Raw genomic sequence first — 12,730 nt, 5'->3', positions numbered from 1 at the left:
TCTAATGATGGACACTCAATGTCTACAGGTGGCTTCTTGAGCCCTTTCAAAGCACCCTCCTTTTAGGATTGAGGAAGACTTGAGTACATATGGGTTGAGCTTTAACTTGATTAATGTTACTGTTGCACCCTCATCGGCAACTAGTCAATGTTTTTTTCATTTTTAAGATCGTTCAGCAAAATATTGTATATTGGATACTCAGTTATGGTGGCATCCAGAAATATTTTTTTTACACCACTTCCCTGATGTTATTAAAGGGCTATGATGCATGATTTGAGTTTCTTGACTAAAGAAACTCTTCATCCTAATTTCTCTATATGTTCAAGGAACTTCTCAGGGACTTGTTATATCCTTATAAGCTATCGTTGGTAGCACGTTACCAGTTTAAAATTGGGTTTCTGGTTGACAGAGGTATGCACCCTATCTAAGCAGGAACCACATTCCTAATCAGGTAAAGTCACAAACGCACCCTAAATTAACCTGTACTCACCCCCTCATAGAGTGCCACACAAAGTCAGGCTTAACGTAAGAGGCAATGTGTAAAGTATTTGTGCAACACTTCAAACAGTAAAACAGTGAAAACACCTAACAGAAGGATACTTCACCAGGTTAGAAGAATATAGCTCAAACAAACAAGACCAAAATGACAAAATTCCAATAAGTAGAACTGGAGTTATGAATTTTTTAAGAATATCTTGAAATATAGTGCTGAAAAGCATAAAGCACCAATCGGGGCTATCTGGTCACGCAAGATGAGGTAAAATCCCAAAATTCAGGCTGAACCCGATGGAGTGCGGGTCAGATACAAGGACCAGCCTTGGCCCGCAGAAATAGTACCTTGGTTCTCAGATGCTTTGTCGTCGAGGACGAGATGCGAGGAGCAAAGGAGGCAATGCATCATCATTGATCTCTACAGCTGTAGGCAATGCATTGGTTTTGAGCCATGCAAGTTGGAAATCCGTTGTTGTCGAATCCAAAGATGTAGGCAATGCATTGTTGTTGAGCTGTGGAAGCCGGCGATGTTGTGCCCTTGATTCTCGCAGCAGCTGCAACACATTAGCGTTGATGAAGTTGCACCGGTTCCTAGTAGAACAAAGACAGAGATGCATGGATTTTGACAGTTGCAACACTTTATACCCACTTCCAAGGGCCCAGGTCTGGATTGGCACCACTTGGCAGGTAGGACTCTTAGATGTAAGAGTCCAGGTGCTGTTGATGAGTGGATTGAAGTATTTAATGTCCCTGAAACTTTGGAATAGGTGGCAAGCAAACAAGCCCTTTGTGTCACTCTGGTTCTGGGCTGGAGAAATGCAGGTCCAGTGCTTCTCAGTCCTAGGCAAGAGGGCAGCAGGCAGCATGTCAATTCAGCAGAGCAGGAGTCCAGCAGGGTAGCAGTCCAGAAGAGTGGCAGTCTGTTGTGTTCTGATCTGAAAAAGATGTTGCAGAATGTTTTTGTGTTCTGTGGTGCAGCTGCGACCGGGCTTTAGAATGTAGCTAGTGGTGCCGGTTGGCTATTGGTTTCCCTCCCTGTCAGAAGCAATACACGTAACTAGTAACATTATCATGTTGCGGCATCATTACTTTTCAATGGTGATGCAGGATGGCCTTTTGACAGGGAGGAGAGCCGCCTTCAGGTTGGAAGGGAAGATATCTCCCTGAGGTGATGTGATTGACAGATCTATCTGTGCAGTATTGAAAGGACTCACTGCAGTTGGTGTGCGTCATCAAAATATTACTGCATCGAAGCCCGTTAGTAATATTTTTAATAATAAGAATGATGGCGCATGAAACTGGACGCCCAATTTGCTAAGCAACATCATGTGTGACAAAATGCTATCGGGCAATAATGGAGAGAGGCACTTGTGTCACTAGTTTACTAGCAATGCCACATTCAAGGAAGCACTGCTGCATGACTATAATAAGTGTCAGCATTTCAATAGCACCGTCACATGCAGGGAAGCACCACGGCGTGTTCAAACAGAGGAAGTGCGGTGTTAGACCTTGTCAACAGCACGTTGTCCCCTAGCAATGCCACATGCATGGACACGCCACCAAGTGTTCAAACAGATGAAATGCAGTTTTAGACTGTGAAAACAGCACATTATTAGTGTTACAGAGCAGTTAACACATACTAGTAATGTTATTTATCCACGCGTAGTAGCATGGGAGAGTCAGTACTGCATTGGAATGGCAGATATAAAGAATTTATAGAAAAGTCAATTAAGTAAATGCAAGGACACACAGATACCTATTTCCTGCAAATAAAATATGGTGGGTAAGCATCAGTGACGCACACTGCAAACCATTTGTGTGTTAATATTTTGGGTTCAGCCAACAGGATGTATTGCAAAAGCAGTGGTGTGAGCAGTTATAAACTTAGTGACGCACACACTAGAGACCCATTGCATGTTACAGATACCTTTTTCCTGCAAATAAAATATTGTGGGAAAGCCTCAGTGGTATGCACACTGTACACGATTTGCATGTTAATATTTTGGTGTTCAGCCAACAGGACATATTACAAAAGCAGTGGTGTGAGCAGTCATAAACTCAGTGATGCACACACTGGAGACCCATTGCATGTTGCAGTCTGACATAACCTTGGAGTACAGTTTCAGTGACATGCCCACATTAGTGCCATTTTGTGTGTCAGATTTTGCATTGCATACATTCACGTTCAATGATGGATTGTTTTATGCCTCCTACATATTTGTTACAAAGCCCTTTTATCATGGGAAGACTGGAAGGAGGGCGCCGAAGCCTATATTCAAGCCATTGGGGGTGGCATTTTCACCACTGGCAGGAAGTTAGCCTTGCTAAAACATTGTTTGGGAGCAGAGGGTAGATGAATATTGAAACATCTGCCACCATTATCTGTGGAAGTAAGAAGAAGAGGAAGAGGATGAAAGTGATGGAGAAGATGAGCATCAATTAGCAGTGAGAAAATAAGATACATAGGGGAACAGAGATTGATGATGTAGAACAGGATGTAATTTTAGATATTCAGCACATTGGAAAAGTTAGTGAGGATAAACCATTTTGAAACATAGTATTGAGGTATTGTGGTGACAATGATGGCATACTCGGGAACTTGGTATACTCTTAATGGAGAGGAATATTTAAAGAATTTTCCACTACATGTACTGAGTAATCCAGATATGAGGTTTGTGGCATATGGAAATAAACCCATCAATTTAGCGGGCTTCATTGAAGCCCAACAAGAGTTTCTGCAGAATGCAGGATCATCAAAAGTGTATTTTGCCAAGGAGGGTGTGTAGTGGTTTGGTTGGCCTCAGCAAAGGGATTTAGGAATTTGTTTTGGTGCAAATAATCTGGATAAGGTGCTGGGAGCACAGACTAAAGTGTGTGAGGTTGAAGCAGGAGTGCCATACTTCATAGAATATCCGGATGCTTTTAAGGAATAGTTGGGAACTCTCAAAGGATTCATGCATAAGATGATGTTGAGGAATAGGATAACTCCTGTGGCTTATAAACCCCGGGGAGTACCACTAATGAGGAGAGAACCCCTGCATCGAGAATTACATAAGTTATGTGAGTGTGAGGCGATTGAAGAAATAGAATTGTCAGAGTGGCTAGCTCCGGTGGTGATGGCTAAGAAGAGTAATGGTGACATTAGGTTGTGTGTGGACTTAAGGAATCAGAATGTGGCAATCTGGGTGGACCGACATCCTCTTTCTAATATAGGTGAAATGTGGACCACACTTAAGTGTGCAAAAGTGGTTTCTACTATAGAGGAAGCCCAGACTGCAACATGTAAAGACCAGTTACAGTCATTTTTGGGTTTAGCTGAATATTATTCCCGCTTTGTACCTACGTTTGCAGACAAGATCTAACACAAGTGCAGTCTCGTGCTCGAAAATGTTAAGTCTGTTAGGTGTGAGAATTGAAAAAAAACAGTTTAAGGGTTTGAAAACAAACTTTGCCACAGCGCTAGCTATTCAACCATTTGACACCAATGATCCTTTTGTAGTAAACACTGATGCCAGATTGGTGGGTTTAGATGGTGTGCTTTTACAAAGGAAGAATGGTGTAGATGTTACAATGGCTTATGTTTCAAAACCATTAAGAGATACAGAGGAAAATTATTTCACCACTGAGGGGGAAGCTTTGGCTGTGTGGTGGGGGCTGAATCATTTCAGAACATATGTATGGGGAACAAATGTAATTGTCTACTTATAGAGGTGTTTACAACAAGTGGGAGAGGAGAGTGTCTCAGAGAATAGCGCAATGGACTATGGGAATGTTTGAATACTATTTCCCCATTTAATATGTTCCCAGAAAACCAATATGCTGTCCAACTGTTTATCGAGATTGCCTTCAGGGGGTGTGTCTAGTGTGCTGTGAGGAAATTGATTGGTTGGTGGCAGGGGTGAGTATAATAACTGAAGGCAGAATATCACATGAAGAATAGTTGAAAGCCGTTATAGGAGACAATGTGTTTGGTGAAATTGAGAAATATCTCTGTGAAGGGTGGCCGAACAAAGGGAGTACATCTTTTGATGCAGAGTGTTTCCAACAGGTTAGTCAGGAATTGGCCATCATAATTGAAGTGTTGATTGGAAGTGATTTACTGGTAGTATCTTTGGTACTGATATAGAGATTAGTTAGACTGGCACATGTTGGTCACATAGGAATGAGTGCTACCAAGAGAAGGTTAAGAGAAGAGTATTGGTGGCCTGGATTAGATAGTGATGTGGAGAGGAGCATTACAGAGAGTGTGTTTTATGTGCGTGGAGTGATAAATCACAGAAAACTGTAAGCTACCCTCCATTGGACTCGGATAAGCCAGCTGGTCGCTGGAGGAAAACGGAAATGTATATTACGGGTCCATTGCAGGGGATGGGAAGTTGCCACAGATATGCAATTGTAGTAATCTACTATTTTTCAAGGTTGCCTGAAGTAAAAATCACTGTGGAAGTTTCTTCAGAAACAGTAATTGTGTTAAAAAAAAGTTGTTTTTGAGAGAATGAGTGCCGGAAATTAGGGTTTCGGATAATTGTGTCCAGTTTGTTTCCCAGCACATGACAGATTTTTTTCTAGAGCAGGGAATAGAGTTTGTTCGTTCATCGGTGTACTATCTTCAAAGCAATGGACTTGTGGAGAGGTGGAACAGAGCATTGAAGGAGGATTTACAGCTGCCATTTGATGGAGGAGTGGATTGGAAAGTGGTAATGACAAAGTTGTTTTGGTCTTACCGTACCCGACCCCAATCTGTGACTGGGAAGTCTCAGTTTGGAGCAATGAGAGTGTGCAGGGCCAGGGCACTGATGTCCAAAGAAGTGTAACGAACCAAGGTGGTGTTGGAAAGTGAGTCCTGTAAGGATGGTGATTATGTGAGTGGTGATTGTGTTAGTGTACGGAAAGGGCGTATGGTTAGCAAAGGGCATCCTAAATATTCAGATCCTTTTAAGGTTAGGACAGTAAATAATTACGCACTCTTGTTGAGTGATGGAAGTGTATTGAATAAGAAAAAATTGTGAAAGCTTCATTGAGGAAATAGCAGAAAAACCAAGGTGAAATGGATCATGAATCCAGAGCAGGAGTGTGTGCGGAAAACATGTTCTTAGGGATCACAATGAAATCAAAACTCTGAAAAAGTTTAATAAGTTCATTATGTAATTTAAACACCTGTGTAGGGTTTATATTTTATGTTGGAACATTTGGTTACTCACATTTTACCTGATAACTTTACATTTATGTTTTAACTGCCATATGTTATACCATTACATGTGGGTTATAAAAGTTAGTGTTCGTTGTCAATTTATGTTTTTCTTTTTGTAATAGTTTTGTTGAATTGTTAAAGGAGGGAGATGTTATTGTGTTCTGATCTGAAAAGGATATGACAGAATGTTCATATTGTTTTCTGGACTGAGGCTGTGATTGGGCTCTAGAACATATCTAGCGCTCCCAATTGGCTGTTAGTCTCCCTCCTGGTCAGGAGCAATACACTTACCGTTATTGTGTTCTGGCATCATTACTTTTCACAGTCCTTGTAGCTGCCCTTCTTCCTGGCAGAGTATCCACAGGTCCAGAAGTGTACTGAAGTGGTGGTGTTTGAGGTTCAGTACTTATACCCAGTTGTGCTTCTGAAGTGCACAGAATCTGTGCCCTTCCTGTCCTGGCCCCAGACTCAATACAGATAGGTATGTAGCCCTCTGTGTGGGGACAGAACACAGCCTATTCAGGTGTAAGTGTCAGCTCCTCCCTCCCATCCTCCCATGATGGCCCATCAGGTTCTGGATGGCCCATCAGTCACACCCAAGCTCCCTTTGGGTCTGGTTGTCTAGATGGAATGCATAAAGCCCAGCTGTCACCCACCCAGATGTGTTTTCAGAGACCGGTAGAAGGCACCAAATGGTTAAAGTAAGAAAATGCCAACTTACTAAATGTGGGGTTTTCAGAATTACAATTTAAAATCTAACTTCACCATAAGTTAGGATTTTAAATTGTGATTCCAGAGACACCAAACCTGGGGGCCCAATCCCTTCCCAATTGTAAATTACACTTATGAGATATAATAAGGTAAGCCCAACGTTAACCTATAGGAGAGATAGGCCTTGCAGTAGTGAAAGGGTTTTTCACTACAAGAACAAGGAAAACTTATAAAGTATGTCTTAGTTTTTGATAACATTACTTTTTGCCCTTGGGCTGTCCATGGCCTACCATAGGGGTGACTTATACGTTTTAATAAGTAAGGTTTGGGCCTGGCAAGAGGGTTAACTTGCCAGCTTGACATGGCGCTTTAAAACTGCACCACAAGCTCTGTAGTGGCAGGTCTGAGACATGTTTAAAGGGCTACTGAAGTGGGTGAAATAATCAATGCTGCAGGCACACTAGTAGCATTTAATTTACAGGCCCAGGGCACGTGTAGTGCGCTTTACTATGGGCTTATAGGTAAATTAAATAGGCCAGCTGTGGATAAGCAAATGTTACCATGTCTAAAGCAGAAAGCACATGCACTTTAGCACTGGTTAGCAGTGGTGGTGTGCCCAGAGTTCTAAAGCCAGCAAAAACAAAGTAAGCAAGACAGAAAGTCAGAAGGCACAAGTCAGGGAAAATCATGCCAAGGATGCCAGGTCTAATATTACCCCATACTTATTATAGCTAACTGAAAATGTAAGCACTCAGCAAACAATGACAATATAATGCGGAAAAGCTCTCAGCCTAATACAACTGTCATGACTTTACTGGGGAAGCGAGACATATGTGGGTGGATGCTGAAGGTTCTGTGATGTGGGTGGGCTTGATCAATTTGTTGTGTCTCACCCACGGCTCCCTTGGTATATTGTTATGCTGCAGTAGTCACAGGTGGCCTCTGGGGAGTACTGTGTCAGTGGTGAAATGAGAATGCTGCGAGCAGAAACGTCAGGCTGCACCAGCCCACTTACCATGCAGCATGTCAGCTGTCACGTGCCGCTGAGAGAAGAGTGGCGACACACACAACCTCCAGTACGCAGAAAAGCCTAAAACCAGCAATATCACAGGAAGGAACTGAAATGTGCCTGGAAAGACGTTCCCTCTTTTGCATCAAAGTAAAAAATATAACGGCTATAACGGCTATAAATGATAGTGTTTGAAAATGTATAAAATTGGTTGAACAACTATGGGACCATGTGGAGTAAACGAGCATCATTCTGAGAGGAAAGAAAGTGGATTTTTTTATGCCCCCATTGCGAGTGGCCTCTTAATTCTCTTGGGGCCAGTAAAGCAGTTACCAGTCTCTATAGAGTGATGAGATCAGGTTGCTTCAGCTGGTCTCATTATGATTATAAAATCTGGTTATTTCAGCGGACCTCTTTCAGGAACATGGTAGTACAGCAAAATAAAGGGGGGCCAAAATATAACACATTTTAACAAGTTTTTTAAAACATTTTGAACAAGGTATCTAAAATGCCATTGGTCGGTTTGGGATTGTAGGATTATTTAGATCTGTTTGATATCTTAATGTGAGATCTGTTTCCATGCGCCTGATAAAGGGAATGACAGAAAAATACAGTTGCTTCAAAAATGTAGCTTTGCACTCCGTCACTTTAAACAGGTATTTGAATAAAAATGTCATTATTTCAATGAATGTTGATATTTAAGATCTGTACTAAACCAGTAAAATATGACAAATATGTAATCTTCTGTTTACAGGGAACATCGCAATTTAAATCCACCTGAGGTAAAAAATGTGCCGCTCCAGTATGCCGGATGGGGACCGAAAGACCAACAGCTGGTAAGAAGGAAAAATGGTCATTGGGGTACCGTAAAAAATTGCTTTTTGCAGTATCGACACAACTGTGACATTTTGCTTTTGTAATTTGTTTCCAATGTTTGACACATCAAATGAAGCGCACGCTTCACACTATTTTCGGATATGCCTCGATCGTTCGAAGTGTCAGTGTGTTAAAGTGCATTTCTCATAGTGACCACACCGTCATCCGCTCCAGTCAACACGCATGCACAGACGTCACCCAAAGATTACACTGACACCTTCGTTATGGGTGAAGAACTGCTGCAGGTTTATTTCATACAACATACGTATGACGATAAGTGGGTTATCTTACGGGCGATCCAGGGCAAGCAGCCCCTCGCTGCTCCACCCGCCTTACGAGCCAGCACGCACGGTGGGTCGATGCCCGGCAATGCGGCACATTTTTCAGATCCTCCTTTGGATCACGTGATCTATGTAATACTCCAGCCCCTTTTAACGGGGGCGGAGCGTGTTATGGCACACCCCCGGTTGGTCAGGCCCCCCCAACCGCCCGAAGGACTAATGGGGCGCCGTCGCGGTCTTCCCAGAACCTCCTTCGGGTCCTGGACCTTGGCTCGGGCACCCTTACTGTGCCGGACAGGGGTACCCTTACTGTACCGCCTGTCGCAGAGGTACCCTTACTGTACCCTTTTGCCTCCAGATCGCCCTGTAACTCCGCCTGCAACGTAAGAAAAAACATTACAACATTCCAATAACGCGCTGCCTCCGCCGCGCAGGGTAAGCGGAAAGGGTGGGAATTCGCGTGGCCAGGAGGAGCGCGGGAAGCAGAGGGCGATCAGGGAGGGTGAGACGCTTATAAAGGAGGGGGGGGGACAGCCTCGCCCAACCCCGAGACACGCCTCCACAACCAGACCCATTGGGGGCCTCCCCTCCCCAAAGCGCGGCCTCACGAGAGAGGCGGAGCAGGGGGGGGGGGGGGGGAGGCTCCGACGGGTGGCCACTAGAGGGCTGCCCTGCTGATGTCCCCCTGCGTGGGACGCGGGCAGCGGCATAGTGACCACACCGTCATCCGCTCCACTCAACACGCATGCACAGACGTCACCCAAAGATTACACTGACACCTTCGTTATGGGTGAAGAACTGCTGCAGGTTTATTTCATACAACATACGTATGACGATAAGTGGGTTATCTTACGGGCGATCCAGGGCAAGCAGCCCCTCGCTGCTCCGCCCGCCTTACGAGCCAGCACGCACGGTGGGTCGATGCCCGGCAGTGCGGCACATTTTTCAGATCCTCCTTTGGATCACGTGATCTGTGTAATACTCCCGCCCCTTTTAACGGGGGGCGGAGCGTGTTATGGCACACCCCCGGTTGGTCAGGCCCCCCAACCGCCCGAAGGACTAACGGGGCGCCGTCGCGGTCTTCCCAGAACCTCCTTCGGCTCCTGGACCTTGGCTCGGGCACCCTTACTGTGCCGGACAGGGGTACCCTTACTGTACCGCCTGTCGCAGAGGTACCCTTACTGTACCCTTCTGCCTCCAGATCGCCCTGTAACTCCGCCACAGCTCTGGGGAGTCTCCCGTCGCTGCCAGAGCCCCCCCTATCCCTCCATTGCTGCTACTGATGCCCTGCCCCTGCGAGCGCCTCTTGCACGTCCAGCAAGACCATGTCCATCCCTACCCTGGACAGGTGTACCCCATCAGGCTCATAGAACCCCTCCACCTTCTCTTGGATCAATGCATGTCTGATGAAAACCCATGCCCCAAGTGATGTATTGATAGTGTCATGGTTCCCAAATTGCTGCTGCTTCGAGGTTTTGCATGATGTCTCGACAGGGCAAAACATTTAACGTAACTGCTATATAGGGCGCCGTTTATCATGACTCCGGATAAAGCCATTATGACTGACTGAGCCGCTGAAGAATACGTATCTCTCAGCTCAAGGACCAAAATTTGTGAACGTTCCCCAACTCCCTGGCTCCACGGAAAGGCTGAGCGAGAAGAGCAACACCTCCATCTGTTTCTCAGGCTTGAAAATATGGCATTGGTAACCAGGCATGGTGAAATGGCGCTTATGGCCCTGCCATCCGATTCTGATTTTCAATTGCAAATTGCAAATGAGGGGCCTTCCTGGCTTAGAAGTGTGTTTCCAACAGCTACAGCACCATAAAGCAAGGTGAAGGTAACGTGTGAGTTAACCACCTCCCCTACGTATATAAACACAAGCTGACATCACGGGTATCTCATGAGGGGGCGTGCCCTTAAAAGCCGTGAGCATCAGACAGTATTGGGGGGGCAACAGCCTCTGTCTTTGTACTCTCACCCAGCACACGGGAACATATGCTCACTGTCCCTGGCTGCATCATGTCACTGTCTCCGAATGGTTAATGCCACAAACCCTAGCTGGTGACAGCATTGTTGGCAAATGCGTCGTAGAGACCATCTCACCCTCCTACAGCCTGCCAGTACAAATAACTGAAAAATCGGTAAAACTGCTAACTCTGCCATGTTTACCTTTTCGGCCATTAACCCCCTACGTTTGCTTCCTTTCACATTGTATTAACCTATTGTTTAATGCAAACCGACCCATATCTTAGCAACCTCTCCTTGTTTTTGCCTTTCTACTTGCAAATTAAGCTACATTAAATTGGATGATAGGGTCTTCTACTAGTCCCGCTGTGTATCCCAATCTTTTCTTGCTCTCCACTGGGACAGCGTATACAGTTTAGTTGCTGGTTGAATAGAAGCTAGATTTTAAACTTTATTGCTGCTGCAAGGAGTTAATAGGTTTGCCTACAGACCTTGTTATACCAGTGTTGCTGCGTTATAGGTAATTCGTGGCACCGACATAGTGGCTTGAAAAAGAAACCTCTTAATTTTATCAAATAATTTGTTGTGAGCCCCAGTAATGATTTAATGTACCTTCATAGTTGGCAGTGTCTCTATCTTGCCAATACCTGGGTCACGTCTGCCTTAATTGATGACAATACATCTGGCTTTCCGCTAGCTTTGCCCATTTAACCTGTCAAATGTCGTTGGCGGCAGCACATCTCTGGTCATGCTCATTTCAGAAGGTGTTAAGCCCTTTCCATTATTAGAAAGTTTTATGTGCAAAGTACAAGAGGTATGGTCGCTCTCTGCTCTCTCAATTATGACCATGTAGATGAGGGCATGCCATTCTGGGGTGTCTGGTTGAAGTATGCACAGGTAATGGACACTCTCCCACGTGTAGTGCTGTGAAACGTTTGGACTAGTTCATCAAATTCAGGCAGCCACCCCCCTAGGAGGAGGCTTGCACTCCCTAACTTCTGCTAGTGTAAGACCCGGTCCCACCTCCAGTTCAGTAGAATTTAGTAATTCACGACGCTGATGACCCCAGGGGCCTGATACTGGGTTGTGTGTATGCGGCCCAATATCACCTTGAACACCTAGCTTGGGATGGATGGGTGTTAACCTAGCCTGGCTGGAGTGCAATACCTTTGACAATCACTCCTGACAAGATGTGCCAACGCAGGTAGAAGTAAGGGTTATCAAGCCCGCCTTGCTTCCTGTCCCGGTTCAACACAGGTCGAAGAAGATGCCCCTTCCAGTCACTGGTTTTAGGCCCTGGAAGGATAGCCCGTGGGGCAGACAAGTCTGTTGAAACCGGTGGTGAACAATATCCCCTGGCAGGATATCGGAAATGCCAAATGGTCCATAACCCCTTGTCATTATTTGTGCTCTCACGCTGTGTTTACCAAACTTCTTGCATCGCAGTTACACTTCCTGGCGGATTAGTATGCTCCTCGCCTGTTTGCTCGCAATTGGTGATGGTCCCTCGGGGGGTGAAAGGTCAGGGCCTTATCCCGAAATCTTAGCCATACGGCATTCTGCAGGAAATCTACAGCATTGCTTTGTAACGCTTTCCCTGGTTCCACTATGAATTTATGGTCTATATGCTCACCCTCAGTTTGGACAAAATCTTAGCTAATCGTACGCCTGCCTAATTCACAGGGCTGACTGATTTAATGCTTTACACATGGAATTGCCCCACCAAATGTGGCCGTGCACTGAAACTTAACTGGGTTGTCTCAACTTTCTTTTAGAGCTAGAAACACCCCCCATGCTCCTTGTGCTTACTAAATGGACCCGCTCCTTAGTTTCCAGCACACAATGCACTTAAATGTCATCCGGCCCTGGTGCCTATCAACCAACAGTGACCGCCTCTGTCACCGTCATACAATACATAAACAAACCTCACAAGGTCGCAGAAGAGGCAAGCCAGGCTAAGTCTCGGTAAACCATGTCACTCTGTGCTTTCCCTGGCCTCCCTGTGGAACCGGGGGAATAACCTCAAAGATGTTAAGTATGACACACAAACCCAGGCCTTCCGCATGTCTGAAAACAGCTCAGGCTGCTGCCTTTCCGGTAAAGACTAAGCTGCCACTATGATTGAGTTGCAGAAAATATTACACCAGCTGTTTCCGAATAGCAAGGCTAAAGATGAAAAGGCAGCCGCATCTCTTGACTTAA

General features: G+C 45.1%; 1 protein-coding gene across 4 annotated transcripts in view; it reads left to right on the top strand.

The window, feature by feature from the left end:
• Nucleotides 1–12,730, top strand: part of DPP6 (dipeptidyl peptidase like 6) — a 2,129,336-nt gene that overhangs the window by 1,387,413 nt on the left and 729,193 nt on the right. For all 4 annotated transcript variants that reach the window (XM_085631994.1, XM_085631993.1, XM_085631995.1 and 1 more), the window contains exon 7: nucleotides 8,158–8,239. In XM_085631994.1, coding sequence (XP_085488120.1) covers nucleotides 8,158–8,239 — 82 coding nt within the window. The remainder of the gene's footprint in view (nucleotides 1–8,157; nucleotides 8,240–12,730) is intronic.

The sequence above is a fragment of the Triturus cristatus genome, chromosome 10 (assembly GCF_964204655.1).
Source record: "Triturus cristatus chromosome 10, aTriCri1.1, whole genome shotgun sequence".
Lineage (NCBI taxonomy): Eukaryota > Metazoa > Chordata > Amphibia > Caudata > Salamandridae > Triturus > Triturus cristatus.
Note: the sequence above shows the minus strand (reverse complement) of the source record. Positions and strands in the feature narration are given on the sequence as shown.